The following is a 24,172-nucleotide window of genomic DNA, read 5'->3' as shown; positions in this document are numbered from 1 at the left end:
AGGTTAGATAAAATCTGTGTATGACTCAATGCTTCCATTAAAAAAAAAAAAGAAAATTAAAAAAATCTACTTCTTAGTTAACTATCTTAACATATCATAAATTGACTCAAGTTAATAATGCAAGTTTGTCGAATAACATTTTCATTGATTATTTCCAAATTATGAAGCGTATTTCTACTCCATCATATTAAAAGAAAGAAAAAGAAAATTATTATAAATAAAATGAGAAATAAAAAGTAAATTAGACTCCTGATAACATTTTCATTGTTTGATTTCAAATTTCATATACTTGTGCTTCTCTACATTCGAAAAGACACAAAGGAGAAAAAAAAAACACACAATAAATCGTTATTAAACATATTAGCTTCTCTTAAAAAAAAAACAAAAGACAACGTACTTAACAAGAAACAGAAAACTAGCTCAGATACTTCTACTACGGGCTCCTCAGATAACATTTTCATTATTCCTTCCCAAATCACGAAACATGTTTATGTTTCAATCGTATTTTACTTTCCATTTGGAAAACGAAGAAAAAAACCAACAAATGAAATGAGAAACAAAAAATAATAATATTATCCAACGAACCTTGACAGCTATGATTAGAAAATCATAGTAACACGGGGAAAAGAATTTCAAATGTCATCTTTTACCTTCTTCTTCTTCGTGAATGAATGAATATCCTTCTTCTAGCTAAAAGACTATTTACACTGATCTCGACCTACTTTTGCAGCCTTCGCTAGCTTAGTTACAAGGCCGCGAAGCCTGCGAGCTCCAGACCCTGGCTTGATCTTCAATGGGTTTCCAACTTTTGAGCATTTAGGCTTCCCAGAGCACCACCCACCAGGGGTGAAACCACCTCTATTATCAACCCCCAGTAGCTCCTGATCAATTTTGTCCAGCACCGGGTCGTCTCGCTGGAACTTCCGGGCAAAGGCGGCACCGCTGGCAATCATCTTTCGGGTGTCGTTGACGGTGAGGGTGTGAGGATGCTGCCGGGGCGGCACGTCCCACGAGATGTAATGCAAGTCATGGTTAACTGCAGTTTTTGCAAGCTCAGGCTCATTGCAGATCACAGTGTGGAAGTAGCCTTCTGGGGAGGACACAAAGTTCGAGTAGTACATCAGAAGTGTTCTGGGAAGGTTGTCCCAACCCCAGATGAGATACTCCACAAATGAACGAGACAGAACCATCCATGCTGATCCTGGAAGGAAAAAAAAAACATAAATTACCAAGTTTAATCTCTGAACTTTCAGGGTCGTGTTTAATGGATTTGTTATCTCATTACTGACCGGTGAATAACTTGAATGCCGTGGGTCGAGCTCGATGCGGGTGGACCCAAAATATATCTGATTTGGTTGTTTTGTATAATCCAGGGTCTATCATCAATGGCAAAGCTCGTTTACTCCTGCAATAGACATTCAAATATTGGAGTCATTTCACCATTTTAGGGAGAGAGATAGAGATAAAGACTAGAGATAGAGAGAGCGCTCACACTTTCCATCCTAACTTGCTTGTATGTTCAATGAAGTTCAGTTGTCTATCAAGTGGTGAGAATGTGTGGAGAAGATCTGAAAGTAGCACCAAAATTCTCCTTGTTAAATCATGCCAAACCAAAAAGGGAAGAAAAGAGATATAATAGTGATATAGCGAACAAGAACGCAGGGGAAGCATTTCTCAATCTTATACGTTTGATCAATAAATATTTAAACTTGGGTCTTTGTTTAAGGCTTGAACTCTCACTGAATTGACGGTGGGACAGGGTCGACAAGATCATGAGCAAGAAATTCATTCATTGTGGACACACAGGCTCTATATTGCCAAAATTTGAGTTAAAAGATGGAAATGGAACTGACCATCTTGAGTGATGAGAGGGTAGTCTGAGGCACTGAGGTTGATAAACCAATCCCAATCATTGCTCCTCTTGAGAAGAATAGCACAAGCATGGAGAGTATTAGCCACCATTGTTGGTCCTCTATAAGTGACCATATTTGCTTTGGTGATCATGAAAACATTCCCAATCTCAGCAAAAATAGACTCATTTGCCACTCTTGAAGCAAGCTCCAACCTCTCCTCTGGAGGTGACTCCAGGTCCAAATGAACAATGTATTGGTTCAATGGATGGTACAGCGCTTTGAGAGTTCTCCACAGCTTCTCCAAGTCCCCTTTCGACCCCGAGACCAAGTAAGCGAACCGCGGAATCATAGACGCAGGGTCTGGCGGTGGCGGTGGCAACTTCCCAACTTTCCTCTCGGCGAAAAACGGAGGGTTACTTTGGTTCGGGATCAATGGAGATGGGAACATTGAGAAGATTGAATTGATTGTGTGGAGAGAAGAGATTAGACCCATGTTGAAGGAAGTGGCAATGAGGAACATGCATATTACAGAACTTATCACAAGAGGAAATAGCCATTTCTTCTCTAGATGCCCCATTGCAGCAGAATCTAATCATAAGTTCTTGCAGATTAAACTCTCATCCGCTTGACGTTTTGCAACTCCAATCAACAGCCTTTAATCAAACATATTATTGGCATTTAGACTTCACAAAAAGAAAACGGTCAAATGAACAGAAAATTTCTGAAATTGTAGACTTAAAAAGGCTCCAATATCTAACATAATTCTCCTTTTAACAAAGCAACAGGAGTTTTCTTTGATGAAACAAAGTGAAACAAGTCCAAATAACATCGATTTTGGCCATATTGGCAAAAACTCTGCTGAAATGAGCTCCCAAACCTCCCTCTCTCTCTCCAAAGTTCTAGGAATCCAAATGAATGAAACAGTAACAAGCCCTAATCTGTACAGTCTGTAAGAAGTTGCAGATTCACATGGAACATTCAGAAAACATATTTTTCATATCACCAATGGGAATGCAAAAACAAGCACAACCCAGATGAGAAAATCGATTTCTCAAATCAACCCAGAAACCCAAATCAAAAAACAAAAACAAAAACAGAGCTCAGTGCCGTCACACGACAAACAAGAACACAGAGAAAAAACCCAACAATACCCAGAAACAGTCGCAGCAGTGAGACCCCAAGAACAGCAGCAGTCTGAATAAAAACCAGAAGACAATCACAATCAGAATGAGGAAGAGGAAAAAGAAGAAATACAAGAAGCGGGGGCTAGGCAAAGGAGCAGAACCTGACATGATTAGCCTTACGCACGTCCAGAGAAGAAGAACAGAGAATCATAAAAAAGAAAAAAATTCAATGGATTGAGATATGGACTGAGAAACAGAAAGTCAGATGTGAATATTATAAAAATGTGGACAAATCAGAGAAGGGGAGGACGTGGGTGGGTGCGCAATGGTGGGAGGGAGAGGAAAAACGAAAAAAGGAATTGTTTTTTGGGGAAATGGAAATGGAATCTAATCTCACAGAAACTTGGGGTTAGGCATTTCTGTTATGCTGTGGCTTTCTTTGGGATCTTCAATCTTGACCAAGACAAACGGCTACTTTACAAACAATTGCTTCCTCTTCTAATTCTCCTTAAATTTCTAAACTTTATTTAAAAAAAAGTTAAGAGATGATTATGAGATACAATATAAAATTATAAATTTAAACTCTTTGAGGTACGCTCTCTAGTTTGTTATCTACTATTTAAAAACGTTATATAAAATATAAGTAAAGTTTTGAAACCTAAAAAGAAAATAGTTTTCATTTTTTTTTTTTTTTTTGGAATTTGGCTTAAGAGTGAAAATATATATTTAATAAAGGGTGAAAAAAATACTATCTAAATTGTTAGCAACCATACCTAGTTTTCAAATATGAAAAAATAAATGGAAAGGGTTATCTAACAACCTCAATGATATTTAAAACGTTTGAAAGTATAAAAAATCTAATGAATAAAATCTTGAAAGTTTAGGGTGTGTTTGGTTGGCAATCCAACAGATTTATTTTTAAAAATTATTCTCGGATTCCTATAATCTAAACCGGTGAAATTCTGAAAATAATATTTTGTGTTTTCAGATTTTGAATTTGGAAGTTTAAAATATAGAGTTATATTAAAAAATAAATAAAATTTTTGATAAATATATTATTTCATGTTATAAATTCATGTTATCTTTGTTAAAATTAAAATGTTTCAAATATAATATATTATAGATTATATAACATTGTAAAATAATAATTACACAAAAATTGTAACAAAAATATTAATAAATTAATTAATAATAATTTAAATTAAACTAAATATATAGTTGGTAATTACCCTTAGTTTACAAATATATTTCAAAATACACGTTGAACAAATTTTTAACTTGAAATTCAATTTTCCAATTTGCTATCGAATACATATATGAAAACGCTTAAAACAAATAATACAAACTCTGTTTTATATTAAGTCTCTTAATTTCATATTTCTGTTTTCTGATCACCAAACAAACAGACCTTTAAGATTTTATTATCTTGGTTCGAGTCAAATCATATATTTTGTATCTTTCTTAACCTTTAAGCTGACGAGTCCTTTTTTTCCCGTTATTAAGCTACTAAGTGGTACATGCGATTAATGGATACTTTTAATTACCAATTGTTGATATCATGTTATCTAAATATATATATATATATAATTAATGTGGTCAATTATTTTTTTCTTTCGTCAAAGTGAGTATAACTCAGCCATAATTGATATATATTTCAAATCAAGAGATTCTCCCACCCCAATATATTATACTAAAAAAAATGTTTTTTTTTTATATTAAATTACTTGTTTATTTTATTCCACTCCACAGATTTTCCAAAAGATAAAATGAAATTGAAACATTTAAATCTAGGTTGACGCAAATGTAAAAGTATAGAATTATATAAAGTTTATTATATTTTAGTCCATAAACTGATTTTGTTCTTATCTCTTTTTTTCTTTAATTGTTTGAGTAGTATTTACGTTGACATGAATTATTAAAGTCCCATAATAAAGTTGGTTGAGAGATGGGTGCTGGGTTGGGTGGAAATTAACTGCAAAATAACCTTAAAAAAAAACTAACAACGAAAATAACTATAATAGTTACTTTATGACGGCTAAAATATTAAAATAGATAGTTTAAAATTTTCCTTAATCAAACTAGAAAAACATATATTTTTTCAATATGATGAAACAAAATTATTACAAAGGCATTGATGTAATTTAATGGATCGATCCATTTATAGAAAGCACTTATCGGTAAAATAGTATTCAATATTATGTTTTTCAAAGCTATTTGTTTTGGTTTTTCAAAACGGTTACGAGCATGCGTAGAGAGAATAATGTTTGTATATGTTATACGTATTAGTTATATCTTTTTTTTTTCTAATAAAAAAAGACATAAAAAACAAAATTACTAAATCAAATCCAGGCATTCTGAAAACTAATGTCATCGTGATATCCTAGTTCTCTCTTGTAATTACTAATAAAATAAAAGTCTCTATCATTTATTAATTAGTACTATGAAAGAAAGAAGTCACATGAGTGTTTGCCAAACAGAGACGGTGACATATCATATAAATTTATTATTATAAAATACCTTTTTCCAAAAATTGTAATCTAAATTGCCAAAAAAATTTACTACTCACAAATATGTGATTATGGGATTTTTTTTAATATTACTGGTTTTTAAACTTATTTTAAAAATAAGTGAATTATTCCGCCACCAGAGACAACTTAGTCTTTTTTAAATATATTTTTTTAATAGTAATTAATTTTATTTTATGAGAGAAATAAATTTTAGACGACATGAGTATAATTGGACGGTTGAGGTATCTTGCTTCTCTCTACAAATCTGAACTTCAATCTCTCATTCCACGTGTTGTACTCAGGAAGAGAAGTGAGATTTTAATAGGCAATACTTATTTCAATTTGTTTAAAAGAAAAAAAGGGTTGAATATAGATAGTTTTAGGAGAGAAAGAGAGATTTTAATAGGTCATATTTATTTAATTTTTTATTATTAAAACTATAATGCTTTTTTATTATTTGATTTTAAGAGAGGGAGAAAATTGAGTTATACCTATCTATATTTGTTTAAAATGGAAAAAAATGCAATATAGCATAAAGAAAAAAAATTCAGTACGGATGACTAGGTACATTAATTATAGATTTTTTATTTAAAAAATTATAGCTTTTTTTTAATAATAATTATTGTTTAAAAGAAATTGCAGTCTAATCTAACATTTAATTTGTTAAAAAAGAATAAATATGAGGGTGTTGAAGATTGGGGAGGTTTTTTTCTTTTCAACTTAACAATGGTTAAGACACTTGTTTTTGGTCGGGCTGTCACTTATAGTACACGTATTTAGAGGCGACTTAGTGGTGGAGGAATTTATGAAACTTAATTTTTTGAATAAGTTTGGGTTTGAGAATACTTTTAAAACATGAGTAATATTAAAAAATACTCTTCTACCTCGCTTCAAATATTTTAAAATTACTCTTTCTCAAGAGAATTTTTTTTAAAAGTTACTTGTAGATATTTATTTTAGAATCAAATCACGATATCTCTACTCAAATTTATTGAGATGAGATATATTACTAACTAAATTTAAAAGACAGGCAAACATAAATCAAGCTGTTGAAGATGCTAAGCATTAAACTCTTTTTTTTAATAAGATACTAGAGGGTGGAGATTCGAACTTATCAGTTCCAGATAAAAATTAAATACTTTAATTAAACCAGTTGAATTATGCTTAAATTGACACATTAAATTTCAAGTACGTGAGTTACCAATAACTATTCTTATTTCTTTTATACTTATTGGTATAAAAATAAAATTTTATAAAAAAATAAAGAATGTAAGTCGGATATTCTCAACTTAATTTTTTAAATAATATTTTCTTCAACACTTTTTAAACAGCGAACGCCTAAAATAATTTATTTTCAATTTATACATACATTTTTTGTATTTGTTCGTCTAATTATTATTGAAACTTTCAAAATTTATCTTTCTTTCCGATTTATATAAGGCAATTATTTTTCTATGAATTATTGTATAGATATTTTTTTTCTTTATCTATAAAGCATCAAATTTTTTAGATTTGCTATTGTTATTCATTAGTTGAATTTCGCAGAGTCAATAGAAATCACAATTTGGAGATTAATTGTTTAAGGAACATTTTTCATTTTTTTTTTGTTAACTTTTGAATTTGAAGTTATTTTAAATAATAGTAGTTAAAAAAGCTCCTCTCAATAAATTTATGGATTTACCACTTCTAAACACACGTTCCATAACAAAAATACAAATTTTATTTTTTATTGAATACTTTGTTTTTATATTTATATTTTTAGATCACTAACTAAAAAAATAACAATAATATATAACTTTTTTTTCTTTTTAATTTCTTGCAAGTATTATTAACGTTTAAATCAATAGGGCTTTATTTCTCTACTATTTTCCATCCAAAGAAAACTTTGCATAATTTTGTTCTTTACCCTTAAATTACATTTTATAAAATAGTAAAGAGATTATTGTTATTATTATTATTTTATGCATGATGACATATTTGTTTATTAATAATAATTTTTCTTTAACCAGTAAAAATAAATTTTAATTTGATCCTTTGAATTTCATCTTGAATATGGTTGAAATACAAAATAAAAAATTAAATTTTACACCAAAAAAATAAATTAAAGAAAAAAATAGTTCGCCTAAGCTGTTATATTTTTCAAAAACAAAAAAAGAAACTTAGAACTTCTTATACATGGAGTGTTACAATATTTATCTTCACATTTAATAAATGTTATATTTTTACTTTCTAGTAACTTTTTATTCGAAGAATCGTTTAGAAGATATATTTATAACGTGTTCGATCACTTATAAAATATTTGTGGATTTCAAAAGAAAAAACTTAAATTTTCTAATTGAAATTTCTGAGCTTAAGAAAATATTTTCGTAGTTGATCATGTGATTAATCAAACTTAATTTCATATGAAGACTGAGTTTTTATTAAATTCGTAAAATTTTTGAAAATTATTGACATTATTTTTCGGTAAAATTAGTTAACGGGAGCAGAAACGATCTAAAGTCTAAAGAAAATTAATTAATTAAAAAGAAGAGAAAAAGAACGTAGGTAGTGGGGCCCACGATTTGCCAACGTGTCCTCGCAAAGGGCGCAAGAAAATCCACGTCTTAACACGTGGGGGGCTGACGGAGACAGAGTCACAGAATCTCATGACATAAACGAGGAAATTCAAGGGTACAAATGTCATTACACATTTCCAGTGGACAAAACCGGTCAGATATTTATTTCTGAGATCGAACCACGCGTCTCTTGTTTCTTCGTATTCACACCAAAAAATCAAATAATTACTTTTTTTCCCTTATCTATTATTTCAAATTATATATTTTAGTTTTTAAAATTTCAATAATATCCACCTGTTCGTCTTAATTTTTTTCTTTTTTTTTTTGAGAAACATGTCCATCTTAATTAATCTTGTACATGCTTGGATTATAATAGCGATATATATTTGAAAGTCGTCTTATCTATTTGTTAGAAATTTCGTGAAAATAGTAAAATTAAAATCATTATTTTTTAAAATTTATAAACCAAAAAATATTGAATAAACTTGAAAATAATAATCTTCAAAATTTGTAGGCCGAAAAGAACTTAATACTTTTCTTTTCTTTTCTAAAAATAATATAAAGTTAAATTTGTAATTTTAGTATCTGAATTTTAGGGGAAGATTTACTTCCAACTTTAAATAATATCTTAACCAATTAAGTTAGACAAATTTTTTAAACTTTAAACGAGTTTCTTTTATTATTTTTTTACTTATTTCATATTATTAATATTAAAATCAGTATGGTGAGTTTTTTAGTGTTGGGATTTAACTTTTAACTAGTACGTGGCTACCAATTTTATTTATTATTATATAAATTAATGATATTAATTATTAATAAATAAAGATATTAAATGCAATTTCTTATATCCTTTCTTTGTGAATAATTAATATCATAATTTCTTATATTAGGATGATGATTGGTCCGTAATTAGTCGAGGTATGTACAGACGGATACGGCACACAGATTTCAAAAAAGAAAAAAGAAAAGAAATACCATCTCTTATACGGTAATTATGGATAAAATTTTCGTCAATAAGGATATCAATATCACTTATAATAATCAACGATATATATCAGGAAATAGCGTGAGATATATGGGGAATGTCATCTTTTATAGAATATCGCGTATATTGGAAAATCAAGTATCGACGATTTTTGTTAAAAATTAAGTTTTTGTTTTACTTTTTTGGTTATCAAACCCAACATTTCTTTGTCTAAAAAAAGAAAAAAGAAAATCCCCAATTTTTTATTTTGTTTTTGTCTTTTTTCCCCCGAATTCCTCTCCAGTTCCAATTCTCTCTACTATAGTTTTGATCTCGTACTCTTTCTAATTTTTTTTTCTTTCTGGTTCTTTTTAATTTTTTATTACATTGACTCCTAAAATAACAATATAATATTTATTCGAATTATGTTTAGGTTGACTCCGTTCATAGATAACGAATCAATTAAAATTTTAATTGTGTCAATTTAAGCATAGACCCTTTTTATAAGCTATAGGTTTAAATTATACATTTTTATTTATTTAAGATATAATACTATTTGAAAAATAATCAAGATTTTTATTTTGTTAACAATAATAATTGATACTTATTTACCGTGGATGATTATAATTGAGATGATGAAGACACCAATGAACTCTTTTTTAGTAAAAAGATTGACCAAACGGAGGATAAGAACTTAATTTTTTATTTTTTTAACGGAAGTTAAAAAAAAAGTTGCTACCTAGAACTTAAAATTTATTGATTTTTTAATTAATTTTTTTAAAGGAATTTATGTTTCCTCAAAAAAAAAAATTATATGTATTAAATTGCATTGACTAGTTAAAGAAATTTCTAGAAGTACTAACAAGAAAAAAAAATTATACAAGATTGTAATATTTATAATTTGTTTAATATTATGGTTGATGGTCATCGAGCGTAATACATTTTTAAAATCCTAATAATTTTTTTTTACAACATGTGGACTAAGGATCAAACTTACAAATATATGTCAATTACCGCTGAACTTGCTCGCTGTTGATGCAAAAATCCGTCGAAGTCTAAGAAGATGATGGGAAAGTAAGCTATAGATTCTCATACCTAGGTGTATTTATAGGGGTTTGAGGAGTAGTTACCCATCCCATTGGGATATTTCACCGTTTTAGGGTCAAGTGACCTGCTATGGACCGTTGGTCCGTATTGGTCTCTGGATTTATCCGTGCCTTGGAGCATAATACTTGGAAGGTTCCCATCTGCGTCTAAATAACCAGGTCCGACCTCTGAGGTCGGTCTAGGATCTTTGGAGAATAGTTCAGCTTGCGACAGTTTGTCCTCAAATATTAAAATGAGCAATTTTAGATAAAAAGATACGTTCAAATATTCAAAATTTTAAAGAGAGAAAAAAAAAAGTCAAATGTATTTTTTAGATAAAAAAAGGTCAATGTTTATGTTAGTATACGATTAAAGTTTTTTTGTTGTAACTGATAATTAAGATTCCATTACTCAAAAAGTCAAATTTATTATTAACTATTATTAACACTGTCCTTTTAACGTTTCTGTATTTTAATTAAAAAAATAATTTAATTTCTCATGATTATTCATTAAAAAAAGAAATCTGAATGATAGAAAAAAAAACCCTAAACCTCTAGTATTTTTTAAGATAAAAGCTCCCATCTTTTCAATTATTCTAAATTGGCCCTTTTCCAACCCTAATTTTTTATATTTCTCTAAACTATCAACATATATTTGAATTAAAAAAAACCATCCGCCACCCAACAGTTAATTCCTTACTATTCGCCTGTCGGGAAAAGGGATATGTTTAATTTTTCGAGCAAAAATTTCATCTTTTTATTTTTATTTTTGTTTGATATGGATTATATCGTGACGAATTTTAGAAATGATTGAAAATAATTCCATGATTTGGTATTTGGTTTCGCCATTTGGTTCTATATTTGTCTCGCTTGCCCATGAATCCGAGGAGAAATGGAAAATGGGATTAATTTTTGGAAATGGGAAAAAGAAAGAAAATGAAATCGAAAACCCATAAATAAAGAAATCAAAATCTGCGAGCAGAAAAGGTAGCAAATTCATTAATATATAGAGACTAGTCTCCTCCGTTTTCTCTCTCTCGCAACGCCTCTATTAGAAGAAGAGAGAGACGGAGAGAGAACTGGTCTGAGATTAAAAATAGAGGGCGAGATCTGAGTCTGACCCCTTTCTTCTTTTTTTCCCTTCTGGGGTTTTTTTTGTCTAAATTCGGAATTCGAGATCCCTTCGTTCAAAAAGGGTCGTCTTCTCGTTCCTCCTCTTCCCTCTTTGTGTTATCTATCCGCTTCCATTCCTGGTAATTATTCTTTATGTTTCTGTTTATGCTATTCGTTTATGCGGAATTGATATTTCTGATTCTCTGTTTTTTCGGCTTTTATGTTGTGTAATTTCGTGTGATTGGACTCGATCTTTCATCATCTGGGTGTTATGTTTTGTTATTCCATGCCGTTTCCTTAATTGGGTCATCCCTTTTTGGGTTATCGTGGTCGTGTTCGTGCCGGTTGGTTTTCGTCGGTAATTGTTGAATCTAACGAAGAATTTCCATGGGGGATTTTTGGATGATATTGCGTCGTGTTAATTGAGCTTGTTTCTGGTTTTTTGCTTTTGTCGTTCTCTGGATATTGCTTTTGATACAGGCCTCGATTTTTCTTTGCTGTTATAGATTTGGCATTCTTATTTGGGAGATCTGCTCGTTGGAAAAAGCTGAAATTTCCTTTTTGGTTGGGTTTATTGTGAATTAAAATCTGTTCTAAACGATGCCCTGGTCAATTGATTGTTAATGTTTTGTTTGGATTCTTTCTTTTTAACCAAATGGGGGGTTTTGATATCTCAATTATAGGTTATATTGTTTTTGCCTTGTTGTATCAGGGTCTTTAGTTCCCTGTGCTGGGAGCTATGGGTGTTGAGGTTATTGGATTCGAGATGGTCAAGGGACCGGTGGATTCGGTACCTGTAGACGAAAATTCTGTTTTGAAAAGCAATGAAAATGGAGATTTAGATCAACTGCCTGAACAAAATGCGCCCATAAAGTTTGGTTCTCATGAAGATGAGCCTGTTAAAGAGCAGGCAGATACTCCATCAGGTGCTAACGTTCCGAAAGATGCTGCTGATGAATGGCCTGCACCTAGGCAAATTCATTCCTTCTACTTCATAAGGTATCGGTCCTACGAGGATCCGAATATCAAGGCTAAAATCGATGTGGCCGATAAAGAAATCCAGAAGAGGAGTCAAGCTCGTTTTCAAATCACTGAAGCACTCAAGGCAAAGAGGGTAAGAAAAATGGTCCTGTATGAGTTTTTCGATATATAGAAGATTGGAGCTTTAAATGAATATGGCAGTATAAGTCTTTTTCTAGGGGGCAGCATTTGATAATGAAACAATTTCTTATTTCCTTCTTGTATAAGGTTCCTTTTCTTTAAGCATCATCACTTAAAGAAAAGGTTTTTTTATTTTCTCCCATTTTTATGTGATGACTGCATGTGAAGGGAAATAATCTGATTACAGCATGAGGTCGAACGAAGCCTATATTTAGTTGGAATAGAAGTCAGTTGCTCAAATTCGAAAGGGTTCTAATCCTATACACAAGATATAATTCAAATTTGGAAGGACTATTATTGTCCTCCATTGTCAAGGTTGCTCCGATGGCTTGCATGAAATTCTAGATATGGTAATATTGCTGTCATGAAATCTGAAAGCTCCCAAACCCATGCTAGCATCTTTATGGTAGATTTAGAAGTTCAATCTGTAGTATGACCTTTCATTGTACGTACTTATTTTCTTGTGTTTAATCTTACTACTACTTCCACAGTCGGATCGGGCAGAGTTGATTACTCAGATGAAAGCTCTGAGAGATGACAACCGGCAATTTAAGTCGATTGTTGATGAGAAAATTAAGGAGATTGAACCTCTTAATCAAGCTCTTGGCAAGCTTCGTAATGCAAACAATGGTGGTCGCAATGGTGGTCTATGTTCATCTGAGGAAGAGCTTAATGCTGTTGTAAGTTTCGCTATAATTTCTTAGAAAATATCAAAATCATTAATTTATTTTCCTCTGCATTGACTTCTTCCTCTTGATTGCATTTGGGTTGGCGGCTGCAGATTCAGAGCCTGCAATACCATATACAACATGAGAGTATTCCGCTCTCTGAGGAAAAGCAAATTTTAAGAGAAATTAAACAGCTAGAAGGGACAAGGGAGAAGGTTATTGCTAATGCTGCTATGAGAGCAAAGCTTCAGGATTCAATGGTACATAAAGAAGCTCTCCAAGACCAAGTCAAGGTAAGAAACCGTCAAGTCGAATCCAATTCTGTTTTAGCCTTCATGCCAATAAACTTAATGCAGATGTCTTACAAATCATGCTAATGTAGATTATCGGTGGCGATTTGGATGGAGTGAGGAAGGAGCAACAAGCAGTTAGAGCCAAGATAAAGCAACTTGATGACGCTTTGAAGGCAATAGACAATGATATTAAAAAATTGCAGGATGAGCTAACTGCTGTGACAGAGAAGAGAGGCAGAGCTCATGAAAACATTCAGCAACTTAGGAAAAACCGTGACGAGGGGGTGTGTTGGATTATTTGATCTAACCAATTTCAGTCTAATAACTGTTTACATTGTTCTCTATGAGGCAGTTGGTGCTAGTTCCGGCAGCTGTGATAGAATATTAAATCATCACACCTGAAGGAAATATTTAGCATAAATTTGACAGACTAAATAAGATAATTTGGATTAGATTAATTAGGTGAAAACTGTATAGAAGTACGGAGGATATTGAAAATATGAGTTCAATTAAGTAATGTCCATGCCTTCAGTCCTGTTATTGGAGCACTTCTTGAAAACGCTAGCTGGGATTTGTGTGTTTTGAATGTAACTATTCAATCATAACATGAAGTTTCAGCCAAAACTAAAAATACAGAAAAAAATGTAGAGAAGTATAGAGTTTGAAAATGATGTTTATATATTTCAAATATAATTATGTTACTTTCTTTTAGTATTCATCTGGTCGAATTTTAATCAGGTTTGAAACGCTAATGGGTTTGATTTGATTGTTGTCTGTGTTTTCCAGAATGTCTTCTTTTATCAAAACCGATCGCTCTTGAACAAAGTTAAAGACCTTGCTGCAAAGAAGGACATCAAGGCCCTTGAGGAGCTCTCTTATGAAGAGGTCTGTTGAACTATTTGTTAATCTTATTTACCCAATTGTCCATGCCTTCACTTTTTGACCTTCGAACTTTTGTTGTTTAGGTCGAGAAGTTTATGTCCCTCTGGAATGGTGATAAGGCTTTCAGGGATGACTATGAGAAAAGAATTCTTTCATCGTTAGATGGTCGGCAGTTGAGTCGGGATGGTCGGATAAGGAACCCTGATGAGAAGCCAATAATTGCGCCTGCAGAACTGGCGCCTCCTCAAGCTGAAACAGCAGCAAAACCTAACCTTAAACGAACTAAGGAAGAACCCAAACCAGTTCCATCTGAGACTGTTCCTGCACAGAAAGTTGATAAAGAAATTAAATCCAAAGCTGAAAAGGCATTACCCTCGGAGCAGGAGGATAAAGCTGAGGAGATCCCTGCTTTAGAAAAGTTGTCAAAAGACATCCCTAAAGAAAAAGAAGTTGATGTAGCGAAATTGAAGGAAATGAAGAGGGCTGAGGAAATTGAGAAGGCTAAACAAGCCATGGAAAGGAAGAAGAAATTGCTAGAGAAAGCTGCTGCAAAAGCCTCTCTACGAGCTCAAAAGGAAGCAGAAAAGAAACAGAAGGAAATTATTTACATACATCATATAGCTGTCATTTGTGAACACACTGTTCTTAAGTTTACATCTTGATAATAACACATATTTCTGTATTTACCTCAGGACCGCGAAAAGAGAGCAAAGAAGAAGGCCTTAGCATCTGCCTCTGCTGTTCCTGATGAAGAAACTCCTGCTACTGATGCAGTTGAGGAGGAATCTAAAGAACTGGAACAGGTTAGTGAAAATGCAGAAGCTCCAGTTCCAGCCAAGAATAACGTCGCAAAGGAGATGGGCATCAGGAGCCGGGGCAGGCAAAGAGGGCTGGATTCAGTTCCTAAAGTCATCAGGAAGCGCAAGAAGTCGACCAACTACTATATCTGGGCTGCTCCTGCTGCAGTTCTAGTTCTGGCACTTCTGTTGCTTGGGTACTACTACTCTACTACTCTCTCTAAAAAACTGTGAAGCTAGGAGAGTTAGAAGAGGGAAAAATTTTCTGGTGATGAGCATGCTGAGCTGATGAGGATGATGATGATGAGAGTGGCTTAGAGGATCAGTTTGTATTTTTAATTTAATGTTCTTTAATTTCTGTTTATTTTCATCCTTACTGGGGATGGACTCAACTCATAATGGTTGGCATTTTTAGTCAGGTTGAAACATACATTTGGTTCTTTCAATGTATTTCCAAATTTTGACTTTGATCAACCTCTTTTGCTGTTATATCTTGAGGCCTCAAATTTCCCTTTTTTTTTTGTTTGTAATAGATGAATGGGGCTTGGCTTTTTGCCACTTTACTGTGTTTTCAAACAGTTCGTGCTTGCAGGAGAAGAGGAAATGAAGCTCCACTGACCTTGTTTTCTTGTAGCACAACTCCTTAGGTTTTGTTTTAGAATGTAAACTGGTTTTTGGATGAGTTTTTAGAGGGAGTGTTTGGGAGGGATTTTGTCAAAATACTTCCATTTTCTTTCTTTGGTGATTTTGAAAAATTAATTATATTTAAATTTATTTTTTCAAAATTACTCATTATACCGTCACTTCTAAACACATTCGTGAAATTATAAAGTTAAGTTCATATGATGTGGGTTTACTCGTCTATTATTTGACTGTTTGCTGTTATATAAATTCAAAGTTCTCATATTTATTTCAATTTATTTTAGTTTCTGAATTCAAGTTTATTCTACCTTTAGTTGTAAATCACCCAATTAAGTATCTTTCTTTGAGAGTCAAAAGTTCGGATCTCGAGTTGTACTATGAAAAAACATAACATATATTAGGCATTCATATAGTAATGATTGTTTTTTCGGTCAAGCTTTAGAATTAAAAGTAAGTAAATTTTAAAGTTAAAATAGAGTATAAGAACCAAAAAGATACAAACTTGTAATTGGATTTTTATTTTCCATTAAAAATTAGATTTGTTTTAATATGTGAAATTAGTTAAAGAAGAGAAATATGAAAATGTTTATATAATTGATTTTGGAAATAATGGGAAGAGATATTTACGAAAATGTCCCCAGGCCCACTGGTGGTATTCCCAGCCTCAATCGAACGTTAACGAAAGTTCAAATTCAAATTCATCCTCCAGTCCTCGCTACTCCGCTCCGCCTCCATTTCCGTTCTTCTTCTTCTTCTTCGCCACTACTCCAATGGCTTCCTCCAATTCTTTCTACGCTACGCCGACCAAAACCCCTGTAGAAAAGTCGTCCAGAAAGGCTCAGAGCTCCAACCGGGTAGACGCGTCCGAGTCCAGATCCCGATTCGAAGCCTACAATCGCCTCCAGGCAGCCGCTGTGGCGTTTGGTGAGAAGCTTCCGATCCCTGAGATCGTCGCCTTGGGTGGCCAATCCGACGGCAAGAGCTCTCTCTTAGAAGCCCTCCTAGGGTTCCGCTTCAATGTCCGCGAGGTCGAAATGGGTACACGCAGGCCTTTGATCCTCCAGATGGTCCATGATCCTACCGCTCTCGAGCCCCGCTGCCGGTTTCAGGTCTCATTTAATTCTTGGGGGTTTTGAGTTGTGAGTTGTTCGGATTTGTTGCAGGATTGTATTTGTAGTAATCATGGGCGTACTGATTTGATTTATGGGGTTTAGTTTGATTTTTTAATTATGCGACTTGTTTGTTCGTGGGGAACAGGAGGAAGATTCTGAAGAATATGGAAATCCTGTAGTTTTAGCATCTGCAATTGCAGACATTATAAAGTCTCGAACTGAGGCACTATTGAAGAAGACTAAAAGTGCAGTTTCTTCCAAGCCAATTGTGATGAGAGCAGAATATGCACATTGTCCCAACCTTACCATTATCGATACCCCTGGCTTTGTTCTTAAGGTTTGGTTTAGAGATTGTTCATGTTTGATTCCTTCAACTTGATATCCTTTCTTTTCTTACTCTCAATGATCTATTGGTACTTTTTGGCAGGCTAGGAAGGGGGAGCCGGAGAACACACCGGAAGAAATTCTTTCAATGGTGAAGTCACTCGCAAGTCCTCCCCATCGTATCCTCTTGTTCCTTCAACAAAGTAGCGTAGAGTGGTGTTCATCATTGTGGTTGGATTCCATTCGTGAAATTGATCCAGCTTTCAGACGGACAATAGTTGTAGTCTCCAAATTTGATAATCGTCTTAAGGTACGAACTGACAAACTTTTTAAAACTCATTCCCTTAAAGAAATATTAGATGAGAATTTTATATCATAAAGTTATGACCAATTCCATGAACATGAAACCAAGAAACTGACTGAAATATGTACAGCAGCAGAAATTCAGTGATCTTTATCATATGGGTAAAAGTTTATGATCTTTTCTTCCGCGTGTTTAGGAATTCAGTGACCGATGGGAAGTAGATAAATATTTGAGTGCCAGCGGTTACCTTGGAGATAACACACACCCATTTTTTGTGGCCTTGCCAAAGGACAGAAATACTGTTTCTAATGATGAGTTTCGCCGCCAAATATCTCAAGTAGATTCCGAAGTTCTTCGTCACCTACGTGATGGTGTCAAGGGAGGATTCGATGAAGAGAAGTTTAGGTCTTATATTGGTTTTGGCTGCCTGAGGGAGTATTTAGAATCTGAGCTTCAGAAGAGGTACAAGGAAGCTGCTCCAGCAACTTTGGCTTTGCTAGAGCAGCGTTGTGGTGAAGTTGCATCTGATCTATGTAGAATGGATACAAAAATTCAGGCTACTTCAGATATTGCACATCTTAGGAGATCTGCTATGCTGTATACAGCTTCTATCAGTAATCATGTGGTGAGAAATTCCTTGACGTTGATATTTTTATTGTTGTAGGTTATTATTAACATATATTTGTAATATTTTCTCTGGACTTTTGTATTTGGGTCATCGACATTTCAAAGCTTCAAAATTGTGAATAATAGAACTTTTTCAGCAGTTCACCATGCATCTGAGCTGCAGATTATCTATCTGCTTTTGCTTGAATTTTCTACATCGTGGATTCAATCTATTTGAAGTGTTTGTTTGAAATGTCTGATCTTTTACTTAAATATCTTTCTGTCATACTCATTAACTTAGCCGCCTTCTAGTTCTAGTTTAATAAAATAATCTATACTATTCCTCTATGGTATAGAGCGCATTGATTGAGGGAGCAGCAGATCCTGCTCCAGAGCAATGGGGGAAAACTACTTTGGAGGAACAGTCAGGAAGTGGCAATGGAAGTTGGCCTGGTGTTACATCAGAGGTGAAACCTGCAAACTCTACTCTTCGGTTGTATGGTGGTGCTGCTTTTGAAAGAGTAATGTTCGAGTTCCGATGTGCTGCTTATTCCATTGAGTGCCCTTCAGTTTCAAGAGAGAAGGTAAGAATGACCCGTTATTCAAATTTGATTCATTTTTAAAATCTAACTTTTGCTTAAGCTCCTTTGCTCTATGGAAACAGGTAGCAAACATATTACTTGCTCATGCTGGCAAACGTGGAGGTAGGGGATTAACAGAAGCAGCTGCAGAGATTGCCCGTGCAGCTGCACGATCGTGGCTTGCTCCTCTTCTAGATACTGCTTGTGATCGTCTTGCATTTGTATTGGAAAATCTTTTTGATCTTGCTCTGGAAAGAAATCGTGCCTATGAATCACAAAGTAAATAAACTTTTCCCAGTTTCCCTACATTTATTCACTCTATTTGGCTTTTTTTTAATCTCTTTGTTCTTACTTATACAGCACTTCATTTTTGACTAACCTATAATCATGGGGGAGTCGGAAACTCTATAGTAATGCAGGGAACAATCTTTTATATTCTCTTCCATTTTTTTGGTGAAAAAAACCCTGCATTCTGGTTAATTTATGGTTGATGCCTTCTAAAACTGAGGTTTTGGTTTTCAGATGGGAAGAAGCACTGTAACATGGATGGCTATGTTGGTTTTCATGCTGCTTTAAGGCATGCTTACATCCGGTTTCTGAAGGATCTTGCTAAACAATGCAAGCAACTACTTCGTCACCACCTCGATTCTGTTACAAGCCCATATTCACTTGTCTGCTATGAGAACGACTTTGAAGGAGGCTCTTTCCAGAAAATCAATCGGGCCCCTGCAGGTTTGTTTTCATTTGAATTATCTGATTCTGGAGCAGTATCTCATGATGAAACGATGAAGGATCAGGAGAACATACCTCCAGAAAGGAACATACAGCAGATAACACCAGGAAAAGGTACAGAATCTAGAGAAGCCCTTCGAGAGTGCCAAATCACTGTTCCGGAGACTCCATCACCGGAGCAGCCTTGTGATGCTGGGTATGGAGTAAAGAAGGAATTTGGGAATGGGATGGATATTGGAGTTCGGAAAAGGGCTTCACGAGTGACCAGAACTTCTAACCGGATAAGCGGTCAAGATGGTGGGGGAACTTTATTTGGTAATGGTGATGGCAGTTCAAGATATAGCTCAGCCTACAAGGAAATTTGCTCATCCGCAGCACAGCATTTTGCCCGGATTCGTGAAGTTCTCATAGAGCGAAGTGTGATGTCTACATTGAATTCTGGATTTTTAACACCTTGGTAAGCTGACTATTATACCCAAATTTGTTTGAAGTTGTTAGATATTTCAATGTTTTCAATAGGGTTTAGAAATATAATATGATTGTGGGGCTAAAACTGAAACTATTTGATTTTCTTCGAGAAAGAAACCCCACAAACAAATGATTTAACTTTTGTTCTTATATGTGGCGATTTGCAGTCGAGAAAGACTGGTAGTGGCACTTTGTTTGGAATTATTCGCCGTGAATGACGAGAAATTCACAGACATGTTCGTAGCTCCGGGTGCTATTGAGGTACTTCAGAATGAAAGACAGTCTCTCCAAAAGCGTCAAAAGATACTACAGACATGTTTGAATGAGTTCAAAACTGTAGCTCAATCACTTTGTTGACGGTTCAATGGACTTGAATTAAGGCTATTCTTCCTCACTTCTAAAGAATACCATAATATTTGCGTCCCTGGCGGCACAATACCATAATATGTGAAGCTTGTATTCTCTTCTTGAGATACTTCAGAAAGGCAATCTCTCCTGAAGCATCAGAAAGATTATAAGAATGTTTGAATGAGTTTTAAAGTGCAGCTCAATCACTTTGTTGGCTCACTTGACCTGCATCAAGGCTATAAACTCCCTGATTTCACTTATGAGAGCATCGCATTTTTTTCGTAATTGGATTCCGCCCAATGTAAGTGTGTATTCTCTTCCTGTTTAGGCTTCTCTTTCCTTTAAACATTGCCTGATGTGTACAATAGCTTGCATGATTGCAATTGCTCAGCTGTTGTTGATTGTACTAGAAGTCTTGAAGTGCAAACTAGATGGCTACGCAAGATGAGAGATACTTTATCTGTTAACTTATTTAGTTGTACATTCACCGACATATGTTAAATTGTCATGGAATTCTAAAGCTTAAGTTGATGGATTACGGTAAATCTAATTACTAGTTCATACTGATATTGTGTTTAATGGTCTCATCTGGGTCATTCTAGTTTACAATACCAACCATAACTAGTTGATAGTTTAAGTGATCTGATCATTCTTTAAAGAAATCTATCACAGTTTATAGGAATCCGTCACAGTTCCTTTTCTTGCACTCTTTTTTGTTATCCTATTTTTTGACAAACGGGGTTGATCACCACTCAACCAAAAGTTGGAAGTCAAAAGGACGAAGTTAATTAATTCTTGCATTGGAAAAACTGAATGCCAATGCAAACTTTGCTCATAAGGTCTATGGAATGCTTAATTTTAGGAGGCTATGGTCTAGTTGTTTGGCTGTCTTTGTAAATGCTGATGGTGGAAGTTGCAAGTTTGTTCTTCCTCATTATTAAAGCTGAATTTCCTCTTCCACCATAAACCTCTATTTTTATTTCTACTAATTAATGTTTTATTTAATGCAAATTTGCTTATAGATTTATGATTCCAAAATTGTAAGAACTATGTTTTCCTGCCTCTTAAATCTTAACTAGGTTAAGAACAACAGTAGCTTGCAAATTTTGTTTTTGGTTTTAAGAAATTGGCTGGGATTATAAAATTGTTTACAAATTGTAAGTTGCAAAAGAAAGAAATTTATGATTACTAAACAAATTGTAAAAAATTGAAATTGAAAATGAAAATAATTTTTATTTATTTATTTATTTTTATCAAATCAGCCCTAACCTTAGTCTTTCATTATAATTACTAAACAAAAGTCAGATTCTCCTTGATGTAGACTTCAAATTGAATGTAATAAAGTAAGGCCTCAAATTGATCAATTATCTAAGGAGAATAATGTCCTATGTGTCAACATTTTTCTTAAATGATGAAAATGATGAGCATTCTTTTATTTTTTATTAAAAAAGTGTGGAGTGAAAATTTGAACTTTCAATTTACGAAGCAAGTTGTTGAGCTATACTACTATTGACGATAATTAAAATTTTTTTTTACACAATAATATCGAAGAAGCCAACAAAAATGTTCTTTATAAACAAACTTAAATTAAAAAACTAAAAACTAAAAAAACTAAAAACAAAATAGTTTCCAATGATCTATCTTCATCTCTAAAATATAAATATCCATATTATCAATTCTATTTCAGGACAATTTCATTAATTAGTTTGAATATATATAATACATTGAAAGTCTTTAACATTGGAAGTGTCAAAAAATAAGAATTGTTGTTCACTTCCACCTATATATATATATATATACTCAATTATATCCTAATTAAGATAAAAGAATAATGAAAAAGAAAATGATAGAAAATATGGGTTGGTCTAGAATATTAAAGTCAAACACTATAATATTTTTCAGATGTTGCTCATGTCAACAACCTCTTACCTTATAGCCAACCAAACAAATAGAAATAGGTGGTATAGAAAGCAAATAAAAAAAAATGGTAAAAAAAAGGAGTGATTTAGTCCATAAACTTTAGTTTGTTACGATTTAATTCTCATACTATAAAATTTGTAACAATTTTGTTTATGAACTTTAATAGGTAACACTTTAATCATTATAGTTTAAAATTTGTAATGATTTAGTTTGAAAAATATTGTTGAGGTTTAATGAGATTTCTTGTATACGTTGAGTAGGGACCAAATACATAAACTACAAAGACTAAATCATTATACAATAAAAAAAATCAATATGTAATTTTGATGAAAATTTTTATAATAGAGATTAAATTGTTACATATTAAAGTTCGAAAACTAAATTGTTACAAATTTAAAAGTTTAATAACTAAATCAAGTTAAATTGTTTTTAATTAAAAAATTTTGAAATTTTCATCCACATTGTATAGTAGCATTGAATAGTGGTCCACAACCACCAATTTGAAAAAGAATTAAGTAGTCCACAACATCTTAATTAATATTTGTAAATTGATTTCAATCAGTATTCCTAATTAACCCTATAGTTAATTATATTTATCATTTGACAGTATTACATTTGGCATTATCGAGCCGATAAAATTAATCAATCAATCAATTAATATTGTTTTCTAAGTGTGGGTGAGCCAATAAATTATGAGACCACTAAGTTTGGAAATTCTCTAAGCCAAGAATAAAGAGAGGTGGGTAAAATATCATTTTTAAAAACAATTTCCTCTTAGGGCAAAAAACTACTTTCGAAAGTAGTTATAAGATGGAAAAATTAATAATAATAAAAAAAAAGATATAGTATTTTACCAATAAAATATGGGAAGGGTTGGGTGGCAAAAATCTTTTATATATTTTAAAAAAATATGTCACCCGTTTTTTAAAAATTTAAAATATAATACAAATTTTCACTTATATCAGTATTAGCAGTATATCAGATACTCATAATATCAGTAGTATATCAATAGTATATTAGACACTTATATCAGTAGTATATCACATATATTTATCATATATATTACAGATATATTACAGATGTATATTATTGGTAAAGTTGTCATTTTAAAATTGAACCTTCGTTTTTTTTTATTTAAAAAAGGCGCTATATTTGAAAAAACTAAATATGGTTGCTATTTTGTTAATTTTATCAAATGTTTTTGTCATATTTGCAATTGCCCCTATAAAATATAGAAAAGATAATTAATCACATTTCAAAGTTGAAGGTCTGAATCTTTACTCTACCCGATATCTAACTATTTATTTAATTTTCTTAACCATACGAGAAGTTAATCTTTTAGTACAACAAAGGTGGGGATGGAGATTTAATTGACGAACTTTAAAAAAAGAGCAAGATATTTTAACCGCTTAATTATATTTATATTGGCACGATTCATTCTAAAAAGAGAATTAAATAATAGCATTTCTAGAAGCCTCTCCACCCCATTATAAAAAAGAACAAAAATATAAATTTGCATGATTAAAACCATCTTTCAATCATCACAAGAAACAAAAAAAAAAAAATGAAGAAAGAAAATGACCCACAAAAATATATAATCACATATCTAATAGGATAGTAGGACTATGTCAATGTTTGAAAAGAACATAAATTTCTATTAATTTGGACTGCAAACCAACATATTTATGTTATATTATAAAGTTAATTTTTGGTAGCCAATATCCAAGTGGTAGGCACTACCCACCAAAATGGACTGAAAGAAACTCATTCAAGTTTGAATAAAATAAAAAGGCTATATAAAAGTAGAAAAGTCTTCATCCTTTTTTGGACGATAATGTCATTTTAGTTATAATAACTTAATTTTTACCCAAATAATACTCTTCCCATTCACCAAAAGGCTAAAGATATGAAAAAGTAAACCAAACCATAAATCGCTTGCTATATTAACGGATCAAGCTAATTAAGCTTTACGAAAATAAAGTACGAGAATATAAAAGATAACGTATGAACCCAAAATTTGAGTAGGAATTTGAAGTTGATACTTGATGGCCTTGATGCTGCATCAACAGGCGAAATCTTGATTCTGAATCTTAGTTCAAATCATGTACCTGCAATGTTACATCAAGAGCGTTA

The 24,172-nt window shown here is 32.6% G+C and overlaps 3 protein-coding genes across 5 annotated transcripts; 2 read left to right on the top strand and 1 right to left on the bottom strand.

The window, feature by feature from the left end:
* Window positions 1–351: 351 nt before the first annotated feature.
* Window positions 352–3,385, bottom strand: LOC111010368 (beta-glucuronosyltransferase GlcAT14A). 2 transcript variants are annotated; one of them, XM_088120354.1, is made up of 6 exons: window positions 3,139–3,385; window positions 3,005–3,047; window positions 1,854–2,506; window positions 1,493–1,568; window positions 1,290–1,405; window positions 352–1,201 (listed from the first exon to the last, which is right to left on the bottom strand). In XM_088120354.1, the coding sequence occupies exons 3-6, from the start codon at window positions 2,428–2,430 to the stop codon at window positions 699–701; spliced, it is 1,272 nt and encodes a 423-aa protein (XP_087976480.1). In that variant the 5' UTR covers window positions 2,431–2,506; window positions 3,005–3,047; window positions 3,139–3,385; the 3' UTR covers window positions 352–698. The 2 variants fall into 2 exon arrangements, with proteins under 2 accessions (XP_087976480.1, XP_087976481.1); XM_088120355.1 differs by having other exon boundaries at window positions 3,144–3,385.
* Window positions 3,386–10,999: 7,614 nt separating this feature from the next.
* Window positions 11,000–15,476, top strand: LOC111010381 (proton pump-interactor 1). 2 transcript variants are annotated; one of them, XM_088119736.1, is made up of 8 exons: window positions 11,000–11,341; window positions 11,914–12,315; window positions 12,854–13,042; window positions 13,144–13,323; window positions 13,413–13,607; window positions 14,110–14,208; window positions 14,289–14,804; window positions 14,901–15,476. In XM_088119736.1, exons 2-8 carry the CDS (start codon window positions 11,941–11,943, stop codon window positions 15,234–15,236), a joined length of 1,890 nt encoding a protein of 629 aa, XP_087975862.1. In that variant the 5' UTR covers window positions 11,000–11,341; window positions 11,914–11,940; the 3' UTR covers window positions 15,237–15,476. The 2 variants fall into 2 exon arrangements, with proteins under 2 accessions (XP_087975862.1, XP_087975861.1); XM_088119735.1 differs by lacking the exon at window positions 11,000–11,341 and adding an exon at window positions 11,741–11,765 and having other exon boundaries at window positions 14,289–15,026.
* An 815-nt stretch (window positions 15,477–16,291) lies between these two features.
* On the top strand, window positions 16,292–20,686 carry DRP5A (Dynamin related protein 5A). Its single transcript, XM_022284077.2, has 8 exons — window positions 16,292–16,753; window positions 16,902–17,093; window positions 17,184–17,390; window positions 17,581–18,009; window positions 18,347–18,574; window positions 18,655–18,850; window positions 19,094–19,760; window positions 19,939–20,686. Exons 1-8 carry the CDS (start codon window positions 16,415–16,417, stop codon window positions 20,126–20,128), a joined length of 2,448 nt encoding a protein of 815 aa, XP_022139769.1. The 5' UTR covers window positions 16,292–16,414; the 3' UTR covers window positions 20,129–20,686.
* Window positions 20,687–24,172: the final 3,486 nt, after the last annotated feature.

This window comes from Momordica charantia (assembly GCF_013281855.1).
Source record: "Momordica charantia cultivar OHB3-1 chromosome 11 unlocalized genomic scaffold, Mcharantia_2.0 BLBB01000011.1, whole genome shotgun sequence".
Classification (NCBI taxonomy): domain Eukaryota; kingdom Viridiplantae; phylum Streptophyta; class Magnoliopsida; order Cucurbitales; family Cucurbitaceae; genus Momordica; species Momordica charantia.
This window is presented reverse-complemented; position numbering and strand designations above follow the sequence as displayed.

Coding starts and splice junctions, on each gene's coding strand:
- LOC111010381 (XM_088119736.1), top strand. CDS start 11,941: ATGGGTGTTGAGGTTATTGGATTCGAGATGGTCAAGGGACCGGTGGAT. Junction 12,316..12,853: donor AAGCACTCAAGGCAAAGAGG/GTAAGAAAAATG, acceptor CTACTTCCACAG/TCGGATCGGGCAGAGTTGAT. Junction 13,324..13,412: donor CTCTCCAAGACCAAGTCAAG/GTAAGAAACCGT, acceptor ATGCTAATGTAG/ATTATCGGTGGCGATTTGGA.
- LOC111010368 (XM_088120354.1), bottom strand. CDS start 2,430: ATGGGGCATCTAGAGAAGAAATGGCTATTTCCTCTTGTGATAAGTTCT. Junction 1,569..1,853: donor CCCTCTCATCACTCAAGATG/GTCAGTTCCATT, acceptor TGCTACTTTCAG/ATCTTCTCCACACATTCTCA. Junction 1,202..1,289: donor GGCATTCAAGTTATTCACCG/GTCAGTAATGAG, acceptor TTTTCCTTCCAG/GATCAGCATGGATGGTTCTG.
- DRP5A (XM_022284077.2), top strand. CDS start 16,415: ATGGCTTCCTCCAATTCTTTCTACGCTACGCCGACCAAAACCCCTGTA. Junction 17,391..17,580: donor AATTTGATAATCGTCTTAAG/GTACGAACTGAC, acceptor CCGCGTGTTTAG/GAATTCAGTGACCGATGGGA. Junction 19,761..19,938: donor TCTGGATTTTTAACACCTTG/GTAAGCTGACTA, acceptor GGCGATTTGCAG/TCGAGAAAGACTGGTAGTGG.